The 18,008-nt window shown below is 39.6% G+C and overlaps 1 protein-coding gene across 1 annotated transcript in view; it reads right to left on the bottom strand.

Annotated features, from left to right (window-relative positions):
- The window catches only part of zanl (zonadhesin, like), a 36,298-nt gene that overhangs the window by 4,539 nt on the left and 13,751 nt on the right, over window positions 1–18,008 (bottom strand). Inside the window, exons 14-39 of the mRNA XM_008319414.2 lie at window positions 17,292–17,436; window positions 16,731–16,978; window positions 16,442–16,619; window positions 16,240–16,348; window positions 16,026–16,120; window positions 15,714–15,893; window positions 15,170–15,378; window positions 14,293–14,437; window positions 13,602–13,699; window positions 13,366–13,512; window positions 13,119–13,277; window positions 12,908–13,035; window positions 11,184–11,455; window positions 10,875–11,083; window positions 9,377–9,521; window positions 9,039–9,286; window positions 8,835–8,964; window positions 8,508–8,709; window positions 5,926–6,087; window positions 3,963–4,093; window positions 2,761–2,963; window positions 2,511–2,646; window positions 1,313–1,456; window positions 972–1,065; window positions 683–733; window positions 472–515 (exon numbers count right to left, since the gene is read on the bottom strand). Of these exons, the coding sequence (XP_008317636.1) occupies window positions 472–515; window positions 683–733; window positions 972–1,065; window positions 1,313–1,456; window positions 2,511–2,646; window positions 2,761–2,963; window positions 3,963–4,093; window positions 5,926–6,087; window positions 8,508–8,709; window positions 8,835–8,964; window positions 9,039–9,286; window positions 9,377–9,521; window positions 10,875–11,083; window positions 11,184–11,455; window positions 12,908–13,035; window positions 13,119–13,277; window positions 13,366–13,512; window positions 13,602–13,699; window positions 14,293–14,437; window positions 15,170–15,378; window positions 15,714–15,893; window positions 16,026–16,120; window positions 16,240–16,348; window positions 16,442–16,619; window positions 16,731–16,978; window positions 17,292–17,436 (4,012 nt within the window). The remainder of the gene's footprint in view (window positions 1–471; window positions 516–682; window positions 734–971; window positions 1,066–1,312; window positions 1,457–2,510; window positions 2,647–2,760; window positions 2,964–3,962; window positions 4,094–5,925; window positions 6,088–8,507; window positions 8,710–8,834; window positions 8,965–9,038; window positions 9,287–9,376; window positions 9,522–10,874; window positions 11,084–11,183; window positions 11,456–12,907; window positions 13,036–13,118; window positions 13,278–13,365; window positions 13,513–13,601; window positions 13,700–14,292; window positions 14,438–15,169; window positions 15,379–15,713; window positions 15,894–16,025; window positions 16,121–16,239; window positions 16,349–16,441; window positions 16,620–16,730; window positions 16,979–17,291; window positions 17,437–18,008) is intronic.

Below are 18,008 nucleotides of genomic sequence, written 5' to 3'. Positions count from 1 at the left end.
GCCCCCCCCCCCCACCTATCTGACCTCCTCCACGTCTTAACCCCCACTCGGTCCCTCAGATCCTCCTCCTCCATCCACCTCTCTGTCCCACCTGCTCTGCTCTGCTCTGCTCTGCTCCCCATCTCTGGAACACCTTACCACCCGATCTCCGTAACTGTGACTGTCTCCCCACCTTCAAATCTCAACTCAAAACACACCTGTTCCGGACAGCATACTCCCTCTAACCTCCCTCCTCCTTGCTTCTGTTCATCATTGATTTTAAACGTGTTTCTATGCCCTGTTTTATAATGATCTGTTTTTATTTTATTTTTATGTACAGTGTCCTTGAGTGACTTGAAAGGCGCTTATAAATAAAATGTATTATTATTATTATTATTATTATTGAATGCATTTACGCAGCTAAATTAATTGAGTGAATTGAGTGGACAACGTAAGACAAAAATGGATGAACCATATGGTGATTGTCCTTACTTGTTGACGTCATTCTAATTTTGCTGTCCTGGTACATGGCTTTCCTGTAGAGACAGAAGAACCAGCAGATGAATGACTTTCATGTTTTCCAGATGGTGATTATTATTGAATTGCCATAAACTAGACATTGCATAAGCAGGAAAAAAAATCAAAGGAAAGATATCTGAGTAGAATATGTAGGATAAAATGCAGTAAGTGCATCAAACCCTACTCTTTGTGGTGTTGATTCTTGAGCTGCTTCTGAATTACATAAATCTGTGACCTGGAATGAAATAAAATTGTGTTTTTCATAAATGGTCACGTGTCTGCAAAAAAAAATTTCACCAGCATTATATATCAGGCACAAATGAAATAAAATAGATCGAAAATAATAATAATAAATTCATTCAAATATTGCAAAAGATGTAGAATGCAGTAGCATTAGCTATAGCACCAACAACCGAGGCAGCAGCAGGCAGCAGCAGCTAAAACATACACGGGTGTGTGCGATTGAAACTCACTTGGCTTTGCGCACACAAACACAAGTGACAGTGATCACAATGATGATGACGGTAGCTGAGACCAGGACTGCAATCAATATGATCCACTTGGTTTCTGTAACATATAAGCAATTAGGGATGTAAGAAAATGTCAATACACTGAAATCATGTGATATTTCATTTATCAATTTTCTACAGCGCTGTATCGTTTTTTAAGTATGAACGCGAGTTGATTGTACAGGGACTTCATATATTTGCATGTAAAAATAGATTTTTGTCATTTATCACTATGGTTTATTCCTGTTAGTGTAGAATGGCAAACGCCGTCGGTGTGTACAGTGTGGTGTGTGAGCAGGTCGTACCCAGTCCTCCGCCTACAGTCACATCCTTCTCCACCTCACAGTGGTCGCCCTCGAAGCCCTCTGTACACTGACAGCTGTAGGTGCTGTTGCTGCCCTCTGTGCAGATTCCTCCGTTTAGACAAGGAGCGGTGAGGCACGGACTCGCTGCAACGCGACACACACACACACACACACACAAAAAAAATCACAAACGTCTCACTCAAATATAACCCTGTTGATCCTTTCAAATTGCTTTACGGCAGCTGCTGTTCATGTATTTACATCTTTCATTCACATTTCTCAAAACCAGTCCGCTTATCACCTGCTGCGAATGATGTGTGCAGTATTTCCTGATTTGTAAACACAATTAATGCAGTGTTGAAAGGGAGGATTTATATTATGTATATTATATATATATATATATATATATAGTATATTGAGTAGTGTTGTCAATCCTGGTACCAATATGTTCTTCGTTATGTTTCGACACATTTTAACACTTTACGATACTNTATATAAATATTATAATAAGAAAATATATAATAATAAAAAAATATGAAATGGCTAAATAAAACTTGTAGACATCATGCATGTGGGCATGAAGAACAATCATAAGCCCACTCCAAATTTATCATAGGTCGGCATTTCTATATGTGGTAAGAACATTTTCACTAATATTGATTAATGAAGTTGAAACATTGGCTTTCTGTTGATTCAAACTGAATATCAACTTGTTTTCTTATGCTTATTTCTTATTTGACCTTTGAAAACACTGCAACTTCAGAAGTTTTAATTTCATTTTATATATATATATAGTTATATACATTTATATTATAATATATAGCTATATATAATGCGATAGTTATACATAGTAGTGTGGTATAGTTAAGTTAAGTTTAGTGTAGCGTAGTGTAGTATGGTGTAGTATAGTGTAGAAGTATAGTGTAGTATAGTATAGTGTAGTATACTATAGTGCAGTGTAGTATAGTGTAGTGTAGTATAGTATAGCATAGTGCAGTATAGTGCAGTATAGTATAGTATAGTATAGTTTAAACTGTTGTTTTTTCCTGGAAAGAAAAAAAACAATGTAACGGTTCTTTACGAACATAGACACTTATTTTCACATGATGTGACATGTGACATCTCACTATGGCCATGAACCATGGAACGTAATGTAGATCCTAGGGTGTATGACATACACACACAGACACACACACACCTCTGTAGCAGTCCCTTTTGAGGTCATAGATGGCGCACACGTGTCCACTTTGGCAGCTCTTGGGCTCACACACGGCGCCCGTGCTGGTGCATTCACAGCTCTGAGAACAGTCTTCAGTCACAAACTTCTCGTTAAGCTGAAAGACACAAGGACACAGGAGACAAGGAGGGGGAATGTGAGTTCGACGTCGACGTCAGAATCACTATCATCGGAACACAATGGCAATTAGAAGTCAAGGTAGGCCTCTCACAGTGTAGTATCTGTTGAGGAAGGTGCAGCCGCACTCGGAGTACGCCACACATGAACCTTTGCTCATGACAAAGCCAGGGACACACTGGCATCCCTCCATGCAGGATGTGACTTCACACTCTGAGGGTGCTGCCAGGTCAGCACAGGAGGCAGGACACGGAGACATGCACGTTGAATAGGTGCTGTTGACATCACAGTTGAGGGCTAAAAGAGACAGACAAACATATAAAGTATATAGATATGAACTACTGTATGTCATTAGTTTACTATAACTTAATACGGGTGATCAGCGAGTTCACTTAGTAGACAGCGGTTTAGTCTGACTTATATATATATATATATATATGACTGTTGCTAACCAGACAACATGCTGTCACTGTCCTCTTCCAGAAGCCAGTTATGTAATTTGATGCAGCAGTGCAGGTAGAAAGAGCAATGTTGAAATTAGTTATACAGTGGGGTCTCGAGATACGAGTATAGATGGTTCCTTAACAGCACTTGTGTGTCAATCCGCTAATGTCTCGACCGCATTTTCCCCATTAAAAATAAAAGCCAATTCATTTGTTCCAGCCCCGCAGAAATATACTTACTTATTTAATTAAATTTCCCCCATCTAGACATCAAAAACATAGATATGTTTTATCTATGATAATATATTGATAGTATAAAATAATGAGAATAAAATAAGAACAAATGTTATATAATTGTTATAAAAATAGGTAAAACAACCCAGCGAGAGACAGTGAGCGAGACAGTGGACAGAATGTTGAGTGGAAAAATGGAGCTCGGTTGAGCACTCGTAACTCAATGTTTCCTTGTATACCGAGGAAGAGTTTGCATTAGTTGCAGACTTGTGACTTACTCATGTACGTGTATTTCGAGTAGCTTGTATCTGTAAATTGCTTACGACTTGCACTGTATTGCAGGAATTTGGTATTGCAAGTATAATATTTTCCTGTGGTGTAACATTAAGTTCATTCCATTTAGGCCCACTAGGAGGTTCAATCTGGCCCGCTTGATGACTTTTGATAGTAAAAATAAATGCAGTAATGCTTGATATGAATCAATATCGAATGCTTTCGTTTAACGTTGAATCAAATTGTGACCTAAAGAATCTTCCTAAGGGCGTCATAACAATACACAGCCCTAGATAGTTAAGGCAAAGGCTGGCTGCACTGACACAAAAAGACATGTCACACGTACCACAGTTCAAGCCCTGCCTCCAGGCTCCCAGTTTGACTCCAGCTTCTTGACAGGCTACAGCATAAGCTTCGAGACTGATACAGCGCAGCAGTGTGTTTCCACTTTCAGCACACAGGTCATACACACAGTCACTGAAAATAAAACAAACAACAACAACAAAAAAAAAACACAGAATGAAAATCTCATAACTGCCTGGACTTGGTTTGCTTCGAATAAATAGATTATGCAATTTTTTTGCTTTCAAATTACAGCTAAACAAAGACGTTTTGTTAGTTTGTTATTTATAAAGTTGAACTCTCTAAGAAATCTTAATGACTTGAACCAGTGCTCTCAAACTACCACTGCCAGTGGCCCACTTCCGGCCTGCAGACCACCCACGTCTGGCCTGCAACTATAATAGATGTCAATAATAATAAAATTGTACACTTTTGGTAATTTAAAAAATAAAAGTGAAGTAATACATGTACTAGCTTTTTGCATTGTAGTATTATACAGTACAGGGTGTCCTAGGTTTACGATGTCTTCGAGCTTTCGTGGTTGTGTTTTCTACCATTAATATACTGTATTAAGAGAGTCTTCTTAATGTTCCATCATTCCGAGATATGGCATTAAACCAGTTCGCACAGGAACTTGTCAGCGAGTTTTACCAGTTTGTAATGTGGCGCTATACACCAAAGACAGCCTTGTCATACATGAGATTATGCTACTTTTGCTTTTTTTTATTTGTGTTGTTTTTGTGCCCTTCATTATAGCTCCCAAGTGTAAGTCATACTCCTTGAGTCCTAGATAACAATGTTAGCATAGGTGAGTGACATACAGTACGTACTAATGTACAGTATGAGTTCAGACCTATGTTGAGTTAGGTCACAAAGTAAGAACAGTAAGAAGTAAATGTACTAGCTATTGCACTGTATTATAATACAATATTTATATGAAATAAATTTCCTCTCCGAAAATGTTTTTTTTTATTTATATTGAACATTGGACACTGATGTGGCTCTGAATTAATTTATACAACCTATTTAAGTTTGAGACCCGTAACTTAAACTGTCAAATCGTGATACTGAGGAGCCCAGAATCTTTCAGTTGGCAAAAAATGTAAACACATACATTTTGAGCAGATTAATTTAGACTAAAACTACACAGTGTAACCTATAATTAGGGATGCAACGAATTTTCGGATGAAAAACTTTTATCACTGAAACAACACAGCTGAAACAGGACGTTATGATGTTAACATGATGTATTTTAACACGTCCACACCGCAGATATACATCTGAGAAAGACTTGCAAAACATTTTAAGAGTGGGCGAAAAGTACACTCATAGAGTCTGTCAGCACACATTTCACTGAGATCTATCTATCAGATCCTCTGCACTTCGTCGCTACTGTACTTGATCCATGTTATAACGGTCATTACTTGCATGCGGGATTAAAGCAGCGCGCACGAGAAATGATCCGAGCTGTGATGGACACAGAGAATCCACTTGGAGACAGTGAAGCTTACACCACAGTGTGCCAGATGAGGGGCAGGCACCACTGTGATATGTTCTGTGACGTCCTGAAATAGAGTTCCTTAAAATAATAATAACAGGTAAACTATACTGTTCTGAATTCCTAATCTAATTCTGAATCAGTTGATTTTGTTTCTCTGCTAGACATTTGACAATTAATTATTTTGACAATTATTTATTTATTATTTATTTATGCAATTGCAGTTTATTGATTTTATTGAGGTTTAGTTCACAGTCATAGCCATATATTGAATGGTACTAATAATTGGCATAATAATTTCTTTTGGTTTTCGGCTATGGTTTCCTCATTTTCGGTTTTCGGTTTTGGCCAAGAATTTTTATTTTGGTGCATCACTACCTATAATTGAGCATTTTTTTCTAAATATCGTACACTGCATGTCTGCCTTAAGTCTTTCAACTAGAAAGTCCTCTATGAGAAGGCTACTCACTCCTGGAAGGTTTGTGGTGGGAGAGTGGCATGGCAGGCAGAGAAGGCGCCACTGGGATCAGAAATGGCACCGCACTGTGACAGGCTGCTGTAATCGTTAAGCTGGGACTGAGAGCAGTCTGATGTCACAAATCCTGAGTCAAGGTCAGTCTCCACCTCACGCCTGCAGAACAAACAGAGAAAAAGATAATTAATTTAAGTTTAGTTTCAGTTGCCGCTTAAACGTCAAACACAGACCTGAGCAAAATGAGGCCTACCTATTGGATATTTTTTTTCTGCCAGTTGGTACAATATCATCTAAACTGGTACGAGTGGACCAAAGAGCAGAAAAGTGGACAGCACGCTAAATAGTTTTCTAATTTTTATTTCAATGAAAGACTTATCCTTGCAGGAACAAGATCTACTATGTATCAGGGATGGCTTGATCTGATCCTCAAGATTGGTATTAATCTGATAATGGTCTGAATTGAGTTGAACATTGAAAAAAACAACGATATAACCAATTCTATACCATACTTTACCCAAATTTTCAACCTACCATTCAATTCCGGAATAATGAGTACACTGGGTTATAAACTACACCCACTAAATTTCAAAAGAAAAAAAGAATTCTACATATATAGGCTGCACTTCTCTATAAGCCGCAGGTGTCCACATTGTCTTCTAGATCTTTTCCTTTGGGCTTGTCCCTTTTTCAGGGGTTGCCACAGCGTATCAACATTTTCCATTTCACCCTGTTCTCTGCATCTTCTACTCTGACTCCAACTATCTGCATGTCCTCCCTCACTATATCCTTATATCTCCTCTTTGGCCTTCCTCTCTTCCTCCTCCCCGGTAGCTCCATCTCTAACATTCTTCTCCCAATGTATCCACTGTCCCTCCTCCGCACATGTCCAAACCATCTCAATCTGGCTTCTCTAGCGTTTTCTCCAAACCTTCCTGTCTGTGTTGTCCCTCTAATGACCTCATTCCTGATCCTGTCCATCCTTGTCACTCCTAAAGAAAATCTTAGCATCTTTAACTCTGCCACCTCCAGCTCTGCCTCCTATCTTCTTCCTATTGCTAGTGTCTCTAAACCATCATGGCTGGTATCACCACTGTCCTGTAAACCTTTCCTTTCATCTTAGCTGACACTCTTCTGTCACAGATCGACAGGTGTCCACATTGTAACATGGGATATTTACATAGTTACATTTTTTCACTTTTAATTAAATAAATTTTTTTCTGAACAGTGCCTGTAACACGGCTGTTTACACATTAGCTCTGTCCTGCTTTGGCGCCCCAACCGTAGTTGGAATGCACAGGGGAGACTTAGTGATCTGCTGCAGGGCCAAAGCTAACATTAGCTCTGTCTGCGGCAGAGGTAAACAGAAACAGGAAAGTTGGGGTCTTTATTATCAGCCACTAGCATAACACACAGTAACCTATCAGAAAAGTCATTGATCGCTAGCAGTATAAACTTCGTTAGTTCGTAGAAATCCAAAAATGATCCGTATCATTGTCTAGCGGCTGATAGACCTGAAATTACGGTAACTGCGCAAAGAAAAGAAGGTCCAAGATGCAGTGTTGGTATCGGACATCAAAAAAGTGGTATTGAGCCATCCCTACCATCTACAATCTGAGGTAAATTGGATTTTTTTTTTATGTCATACTGTTTAGAATATCCTCTTGCCTATGGGTCAAATTAAAGCCTAGTCCAAAATGGGTATCCACTTTGTTCTAGCATAGAAAAGCTGTGCGTTCGGTGACAGGGATTTATTTGTTGTACACAGGCTTGTTGGTAAAACACAAACTAATGTGCATATTGGGACGATAAACAAGGTACCATATTTTCCGGACTATAGGTCACACTTTTATTGATCCTTTGGCTGGGTTCGCGACTTATACATTAAAATATATAATTTCACACATTTGTTAAACCAGCCACTAGGGTACACGAATCAGTGTTTTATAGTGCCGGTCCCAAGCCCGGATAAATGGTGAGGGTTGCATCAGGAAGGGCATCTGGCGTAAAACTTTTAGCCAAATCAAATATGCAAATCACTAAAGCGATTTCCATACTGGATCGGTCGAGGCCCGTGTTAACAACGACCACCAACAGTGCTGTTGACCTACAGGGCACTGATGGAAATTGGACTACTGTTGGTCAAAAACAGAGAAGAAGAGGAGGGCGTTTGGTTAGGAGAAAAAGAGAAAAGAGTATTCTTCCTCTTTTCTCTTTTTGGTCTGAAGTTTGGAACTCTGAATGTAGGTATAATTACAGGGGAGGGCAAGGACAGCAAGGCTAGAAACATTGGAGATTTGTTATTTTCACAGCTGCTAGAGGGCACTCTAGGCTTGTGTGCAAGTATCTGCTACTCTTGTACCACTAAAAATTTGCATGTTCGTTATTTTCACACTGACAGCCTCTAGAGGGTACTCTAGCTGGCTGATGCGACTTATACTCCGGTACGACTTATAGTCCAGAAAATACGGTACAATGAAATTAAATTATATTTCCAATTTGAGAAAATACATCCAATCAGAATACATTTAGTGACTACATATTTGTAAGTGTTGTAGTGTGTGCAGCCGTGGCTTGACCTGTGAGCATGGACGGTGAATGGAAGATTGGAGATCCTGGCTCCATCACCCTGACGGTCACCGACCCTCCAACTTTCTCCAAAATCATTCACATTTCTGACCACTGTCCCATCTGGCTTCATGTACTCGTTTCTGGTGATACCATCGTAGTTTCCACACAATCCTCTAACGGAGTGCCTGTAGGTGCTGGGCAGGATGATCTCTGATAACACACAGTACAGTACAGCCATGAATTGACCAAAAAAATGACTTCCAAATGTTTCACATATCAAGATCTTTTTCTTTTTTTTTAAAGGCTTACACACTCTTCTTAATTTTCTTAATTACCTCCACGCGTTTTGCCATCATAGCGTACAGTGAGTCCAAAGTCAGTGGTGAGCTGCACATACATGGAGTTCATTGTGATGGTCAAGCCAGGAACTGGACTGAGCGGAGGTGCAACAAGTTCTCCATTCACCTACAATATAACCAATGCATTATTAGCACTGCAGGGAAATGCTATCAAAATAATCCATCGGACACGAAACTCACCAAGACTATCTTTTTCTGTCTGAAGCGGACATAAACTCCATAAACATCGGTATACACTTCATCCAGGAAGGATATCTTCCTGTTTCCTCCACGCCTGATGTTTTTCCCTCTAACCAACAGAGGAGGCTGATTGGATTGAAGGTTGTATCCCTGAGTCAGAACATATGTATACGGTCCCTGAAAGTGATGGCTGAAGGCATCAAAGGTTCTGTAATGAGGATCTCCAGAGATCTGACACCGGTCAAACTCTGAAAAGGTAAATACAGCAAATAATTGGCAAAACATCTGTAGGGGAGAAACTGAACTGGTCATGATGTTACACAGGGAGGTCAACTCACTGGCAGGTCTACAGTAGATGTTCCCATATTTGTCCAGGTCGCACACCGACTCTGCATGGCAGCTGTGGTCTTTACAGTTAATTTTGCCTCCTCTTTCACACTTGCATGACTCAACACATTTGTCTGTCAGCCATGAATCTCCCACCTACATATGTTGTCACAAGTAAATGAAAGAGAATCAGAGTCAGAGGTGTCAACAGAGTCGATACGATAGACCTAAAGCAGAGTCACCAACCTTTTTGAAACTGAAAGCTAGTTCAAGGGTACTGAGGAATACAAAGAGCTACTTGTTTAACACACACTTCTCCAATAATATAATAACAAAAAAACCATCACCCTGCTCCACGAAGTTCTAGGAAATACAGTAGCAGACATTCCTCTAAGCATCATAATTGCACTCACTTGAACATCATTGCAAGTGTAACTGATTTAAAAAGGGCACCAAGTTGGTGACCCCTGACCTAAATTGATGAAACCACAACTTCTTCTTCAGTCCTTTGATTTCATCATCTAAAACAGATGTGGGCAAACTTTTTGACTCGCGGGATGGAGCGTTCGCGTGAACTAAGATAAATGACATGTGAAACTCATGCATAAAGGCTAAAATGCTTTTATCCTTTTCTATGCCCTCTATTCAGGAAATGTGGGTGTTGCAGGGAAAAGGCGGAAGTATAATGAAGTATATAATAATGTATATGAATAATAATGCACAAAATAGAGAGAAAATCACATAGATAATGCAAACACAATACGGAAGACTCGCAGGAGATGCATACGAAAGTGGACGAACACGTAAAGTGAACGAGTGAGGCGGCGTGGGCTGCTTCGAATGCTTGGCCACCTACATCGGCGTCTGTAAGCGTGCTCATATTTCGAGTCTTTACTCGTATCTTGAAGCAAAAAATTTGCTCTGTGGCTTGCTCGTATGTCGAAAAACTTGTATGTCGAGGTTCCACTGGATATGGGGATTTAATAACTATAATAAAATTGAACAAGAGGGCCGAGTCAGAAGCAGGTAGATGGAGCTTTCGCATGAACTAGGATAAATGACATGTGAAAGTCATGCATAAAGGCTAACATGCTTTTATCATTTTCTATGCCATCTATTCAGGAAATGTGGGTGTTGCAGGGAAAAGGCAGAAGTATAATGATAATATAAATAAATTATATAATTTGGAAACACCTAGAGATGTTTAAATCCTTACATTTGTCTCTGAGTGGTTTTGTGTCTGACTAAAGTCAGTTTCTCATACAATAACAAAAATGGTCACAGTCAAGTCGAGTCAAAGTTCATCCATAAATAAATAACTAAAATTAGCTCAAACCATAGAAATTACATATAAAAGACAAAAGCAAGAATAGAAATACTGTTAATAAAAAGAAAATTAATTTTCATAAATAAGAAATTGCTGCCATATTTGAAATAACTTAAGCGATTTGTACTTAAAAAACCTTCCTACATTTTTACTTCAAATAACAAGAATTTGAAATCACTCACTTCGTGGTACTCTCCATCCTTGTCTACACAACCACACTGGTCCATATGGATACAGTTGCCATCGCTGAGCACAAAGCCAGCATTACACATGCAGCCCTCTACACAGGTGGCAGGTGGGAGATGGCAGGTGGTGGGGAAGAAGTCCGAGCAAGTTGGAGGGCATGGAGGTGTGCAGTCAGAGTAGTGGCTGTTGGCTGCGCAGGGCATGGCTGCAGGGAGGACAATGGAGATACCAGGTGATATAAAAGGAACCTATCTGGTTCAGAGATCTTCTAATTGTACTGTTTTGATTTTATTCTTTTAACTTACGACAAAATGTGGAATTTCTCCATTTGATGGTGACCCCTGCGCTCTGGCACGCCTGAGCGTAAGCCTCCACATTGTCGCAGAGGGTTGCCTGCATTCCATTGTACTCGCACATGTCATAGATGCAGTTACCCAGGAAAGCTTCAGGGGGCAACAGAGTGTGGCAGGGATTGAACTTGTCAGAAAGAATTATAGCTGCACACTGAGACTCATACAACTTCTCCTCCTCTGCAGTGCAGTTGGGATGGATGTCTGGACGAGTGTCTGGCTGGCAGCTTGATAGGAGAGAGCCAAAGATGGGGAAGTATGACTAAGAATTTTATTCCACAGCGTTGTCTGACATATTGCTTATAATTCTGTGTGTGGTGAAGGAATGACGGTTAGATGAATGGGAGGATGGATGTATGGGGAAACGGATGGATGGTTGATATTATGGATGGATGAATGTATCATAGAGGAATATTGAAAGGGTAAATGGATGGATGGATAGATTGATGGATGGATTGACGGATATGTGGATGGATAACTAGATGGCTGAAAGGATGGGAGGATGCATAGTATACTTGAGTAAATGTATCCATGGGAGGACAGATGGATGGAGAAATTGATACATGGGTGGATGGATGGATAAATAAATAGATAAATAGATGGATGAATGAGGAGGAGGAGGGAGGGAGGGAGGAAGGGAGGAAGAGAGTTGGGCCGTACGTAGACACTTGATTCCGTAGCGTACCTTACACGTACACTACGTAACTTACATAAACGTAGAATTAACTTAATTACGTTTTTTTTTTTTATTAACTTCTCCTCTCGTACTTTTCCACTTAGCTGGGGTCAGGTAGCGGGGGTAACAGTTGGAGCAGGGACGCCCAGACTTCCCTCCCCCCAGACACTTCCTGCAGCTCTTCTGGGGGGATCCGGAGGCGTTCCCAGGCCAGCCGAGCAACGTAGTCGCTCCAGCGGGTCCTGGGTCTTCCTCTGAGTCTCCTCCTTTTTCGATATGTATTCTCTCTTCAGCGGGCATAACGCTCATATTTATCAACAATTTCATGCTTTATTTCCATGATCATCATGCGTTTCTTCTTCTCACTACCATTCTTACCACTCACTTTCTTAGGACTTATCACTATTATGAAGAATAATGCACAAAATAGATTGAAAATCACGTAGATAATGCAAACACAATACGGAAGACTCGCAGGAGATGCATACGGAAGTGGATGAACACGTAAAGTGAACGAGTGAGGCGGCGTGGGCTGCTTCGAATGCTTGGCCACCTACATCGGCGTCTGTAAGCGTGCTCATATTTCGAGTCTTTACTCGTATCTTGAAGCAAAAATTTGCTCTGTGGCTTGCTCGTATGTCAAAAAACTTGTATGTCAAGGTGCTTGTATCTCGAGGTTCCACTGCATATGGGCATTTAATTACTATAGGGCAATAACCTAAGTTGGACAAGGAGGGCACTGTTGTTGTTGTTTGACTGTTAATAACAGTGTGGGGAGGTTTGTAAAGGGTAAATATATATACATAAATAATGTAACATCTCACCTCTACTTCGCAATTTCGATAACGTAACTACCGCAACACGAGAGGGATCACTAGATGTACAGTATGTATGGATAGACAGATGGGAAGATGAATGGGTGGGTGTGATGCATGGATACATAGATGATCAATGGATGGATGCTAGATGGATGAATGGATGGATATTTTTCTAAAACACAAACCCTGGATCACTGTCTCCTTCCGACTTCCAGCTGTTGCCCAGTTCTATCACGTCCTTGGCTGGTATCTTGTTGGGCATCAGGTTATCATCAGAGGAGTTCTTGTTGTAGTTTCCACACATACCACAAAGCTAAAGAGAGAAAGCAAAGTTTAAAAACATTATACAGTGAGATGTTTTGTTTTTGAGGGCAAGGCAGTTTTTAACGTCAGTACCTTGTTGAAGTATTCTCCAGGAACAGTTATCTCCAGGTGATGTACTCCATCAAACTTCACCTGCAGGCCGAAGGTAGTGTCCACCAAACTGTAGGCTCCACTGGTTATGACCTTAGCTACATCGGTAGTATATGGTGTTTTCACTCTCCTTCCATTTGCCTAAGGCATGACAGACATAAAAAAGCTCCTATATACTTGACAACAGGACAATTCGAATTAATTGTAAGAAAAATCTAACTTTTCTCACCGACACTCTGCGGCTCTTCTGCAGTTCGATAACAATATCACCAGGGAGGTAGATTTTGACAGAGCGCAGATAGGAGGCCTCAGACTGGCCACGCTCCTCATTTTTACCTACAATCTTAAAAGTGGTGACCTGGGTGGTGTTGCACACCTGAACCATTCAGCAAAAAAAAAAGGTTATTAGTGTTTAATAAATCATTAACGACATAACAATAAAAGCAAGTCAACATAAACCCAGACCTGCACAAGCGTGTAGGTGCATGTGCCCATGAATGTGTGCATGACTCCATCAAAGGTGTAGTAGTGAGGATCTCCAGCCACATGACACACTCCTTTACCTAAGAAAGGAATCGTATTCTTAAAATCCATAATTGAGTAAACATGTTCAAAGGACACACCAAATACAGTAAATGAGCATGTGATGCAATGCAAAAGATGTAGAACTTTTCAAGCAGCATTGCACCTAGTCATCAAATCAGCAACGAGTTTATCCATGTGTCATTTCCCTGAAGTTAACCAGAGAAGTTTGTGAACGATGGTGTAAAAGAATAAAATGGACATGTCTAGGCACCAGCATCGCTGCTATGTTTTATTGGGATCGATTGAAAAAGAAGAGGTATGGGCCAAAGTTAGCCTGGAGGATTGATTATGCTGATCATTGCGTCATTCGCTACAACTCGCTTGTCGCAAATAAAGAGGTGATCAAAAAATTATCAAGTGTTGTGATACAGGCTTTTAAGCTTTTTTTTTCATGTCTGCTGCATTTGCACAACTTAAGGCGCTTTCGAATGCCAGTTACAAACAAACAAACTGAAAAACAACTAACAAGGCAAATTTAATTTTCTCTGTCTTAAAGTCAAATAGCCACACAGCTAATGTATTAGCATTGTTGAGGTTTTTCATTCACAAATTATAATTCAGTCTAGTTTACCTGTAGAGTGACAATCCAGTACTCCGTCCACCACCTTACACTCCTGTGCAGGGCTGCACTGCCATGGCTCACATGTGGTGGTGTTGTTGCCGTTACACCTACAGCGCTCTGAGCAGTCCCTTTTTGTGAACCAAGTGTCTCCTGTCTATACAAACACATATGTAGAGTGTATATATATATATATATATATTGATTTTTGTGATATGTACATCGCCATTTTGTTAAAAAACTGCCTTCAAGTCAACACATTCCTACAAAAAGATTACACAACTTGAAAAATATATATTTTTAAAAAAACTTCAATTTTTCTAATACAAATAACAAATATATTGAACATAACATTTTCTTGTCGCATCGTAATAGTATTCCACGGCGGCTGACCCAAACCATCAAAAATATTTTGAAAAATAATTTTCAAAATTATTATTTCGCATCGTGATAGTATTCCATGGCAGCTGACCCAAATCATCAAAAATAATTTAAGGACTGAGATTCTTTTTGCAAACAAACTTTGTTTTTATAACTCTATAAAAATAAATAAATCCGCTAGTTTGACTAAAAAGATATAGAACTCTTATCTGAAAAAAACTTCTACTTCTACTACTGCGATCTGTGTACCGTTATAGTACTGGGTTCCCCACAGTAGCTGGCTTGTGAAAAACAATTAATATAACTTTATACAAAAAAAGCTAACAGACAAAAAATATACGCAGATGTTGGGGTTTTAGGCAGTCTATTGGAATATATATATATATATATATTCTTAAATAGATCTTTATAAAACATGGCTCCAGCAGAGAGACAAAGAACATTAAAAATACAATCATTGTTTTCTGGTTTTAAGTCAAACTTTCCTGTTGAGCACAGGCGCACTTACCGGCCGGTAGTTTCCATCATCATCGGTGCATCCACACTCACTGAGAGGAACACATTTATCTCCACTAAGAACAAAGCCAGGTTTGCAGAAACATCCCTCCACACATTTCTCATTGCAGGAGCCTCCTGAGCCAGCAGGGTTCTGGCAGCTGGGCTGAGGACAAGCAGGGCCACAGTGGTTGTACTCACTGCCCGAGGGACACTTGATGGCTTGAGGGTAACAAAAGGATATAAAATAAAAACATTTGTTTATCGTCCTTGTTATGCAGTGACTACACTTACAACTTTCATCTACTTGATCTACTTAATCACCCCTCAATAGTGTTTCCCTTTTTTACTAATAAATGACTCTAATGTTTAAAAACTGTTCAGTCTTTTTCATCAAAGTTAATCTGAAATGAATATTCTGACTACTAAAAACAAAAAGTGTCAAGAAAATTATGCATTAGTATTAAATAATATTTAGATTTATAAAGTTGTTGGAGTGCAGTCAATAACTCTGAGCATGTCAGGAACCAATAGTGTACTGAGGTAAAGAAACTTACGACAGAAGGTGTTGTTCTTTCTCCAGTCAATGGGAACTCCTGCAGCAGCACACAGGTCAGCGTAGCTCTCTATGGCCTGGCACAAGGCTACAGTCTGACCATCATTGGCACACATGTCATACACACAGCTTTCAAAGTGAGGACCCGGTGGCACCACAGCATGGCAGGGCTTGAAGATGCCTAAGAAAACATTTGATGGTTTTACAGTATGAAGGAAATTGGCTTTGTTTGTCAAACCTTGGGGTTGGCAGCTAAGAATTGGATTAGAATTTGCGTTAGGTCAAAATTAGGCTGTGTGTGTGTGCGTACTACCGTTAGGATCAGAAATCATGCCACAGTTTGTGGGCTTCTTGGCTTCCTCCTCTACGTCTTTGTCACAATCCTCCTGTCCTCCACCATTGGTGCAGCTGGTGATGACAATTCATTAGACCATCAGTGTGTGACTTGTTGCTCTTATTATTGTAGTACAGTGGAAACAGCAGCTTTTGGACGAAACAGAATACAGAGTTTTGAACTTGTAACTCACTCTGGCCGTGAATCTGGAACCTGCCAACTATCTCCCAACTCATTGGTGTTAGCAGCTGGTGTATTGTCTGGTTTCAAGTTGTCATCTCTCTTATCTCCATTGTAATTTCCTGTTCAGACAACAAACCATGACATGTCTGTTAGTCTGAAACCTATTGTTGTTTATTTGAATGTGTTCTTAATATGTAGCTCCTCTTCCTTACCACACATGCCACAGAGCTTGCCACTGTAGGAGTTGGGCACAGTGACATCAGCGTGGTGGTTACCATCAAAACGGACTTTGAGGCCAAAGTCGGTCTCCAGGACCACAAACTTTCCACTCAGATAAATGTGGACTCCTCTGATGGAGGTGACTGGTGGGGTCATCGCCGTCCCATTAACCTAGGAATCACAATATGTCACAGATATGGTTAATATGCTTTATGTCACTATCCTCAGTTTTATTCAATCATCAGTGAAGATCAGAGATCAGGGTGAGGTCATGTGACCCACCTGGACTGTGCGTCCTTTTCCAAAGATAACTGTCACGCCGTACACATTGACAACCACGGCTCGGACATAGGACACTCTCTTGTTACTTCCTCTGTGCTCGTTCTGCGTGTCCACACTGAAGTACGGCAGGTCGGAGGAGACATTGCAGACTTTGGTAAGGGTGTAGGAGCAGGCTCCCATGTAGTGATGAGTCACCTTATCAAAAGTGTTGTAGTGAGGATCGCCACTCACTGAGCAGATGCCAGTGCCTGAACAGGGAGAACAACCAACCCCAGTCACAGATTACAAATCAGTAATAAGAGTCAGTCTTCCCAACACTATCAGTTAAGTCTTAATATGAAGCCTCTATGGATTCCCGTTGAGTAGTTGGTAGGCTCATAGTGTGAACATCATTAGTATGCAACTGTTATACTTTATGTAGAGTAAATACTGTAAATAACACATTTTATAAGATACAATTAAATAAGAAATATTAAAGTCTATTGAATCAATTTAGTTGAGTAGAATTTGGACTTGTTGGATGTGTATTTGTGTGTTTGTGTGTGTAATACTTGGACATACCCACGGGTCTGCATTCGTATTCTCCCTCGTGTAGCTGGCAGCTCTCGGTGACTGGTTTACATGTAGTGTTACTACACTCGATGTTGCCACCACCATGACACATACACTTCTGCTTACAACCCTCCAGGTACCAGTCCTCTCCCACCTCAATTTTGAAATCCAATTAGTTTGCATTATACTTGTTTTTATAATATTATTACCCTTAGGATGTCTATTGTAATAAAGTATACTACCTTTAAACTGCCAAAAACTAAAGCCTAGACAATCAATGTAGATATTTTTAAAAATCTAAGTATGAATTCTAAAGCTACATATAATGAATTATTTATTTTTTTATTAGTAATAAATAATTCTGAAGCTACATTGTATATTTGGAATCTTAATGTTATACATTTTGACCTGAATGATTAAAACATATGGTCATTAGGTGAAGGCTTGGTCACCTCCTTTTATTTTCTATATCAATTCAATATTTGGGGTAAGTTTGAAATTTTGCCGAAAACCAAGTTTGAAATAGTAAAAAAAAAACAAAAAAACAAGTTCAAGTTAGCATAAAGGTGCCAACTGAGGTGGACATAATTTTGTAGTTACATACATACTTACAACAAATGTAAAGTTATCTAAAAAACAGCTTCCATATATATATATATATATATATATATATATATATATATATATATATATATATATATATTTAGAGTATATATCGCTAGGAGA

This window comes from Cynoglossus semilaevis, chromosome 1 (genome assembly GCF_000523025.1).
Source record: "Cynoglossus semilaevis isolate Cse_v1.0 chromosome 1, Cse_v1.0, whole genome shotgun sequence".
NCBI lineage: Eukaryota > Metazoa > Chordata > Actinopteri > Pleuronectiformes > Cynoglossidae > Cynoglossus > Cynoglossus semilaevis.
Note: the sequence above shows the minus strand (reverse complement) of the source record. Positions and strands in the feature narration are given on the sequence as shown.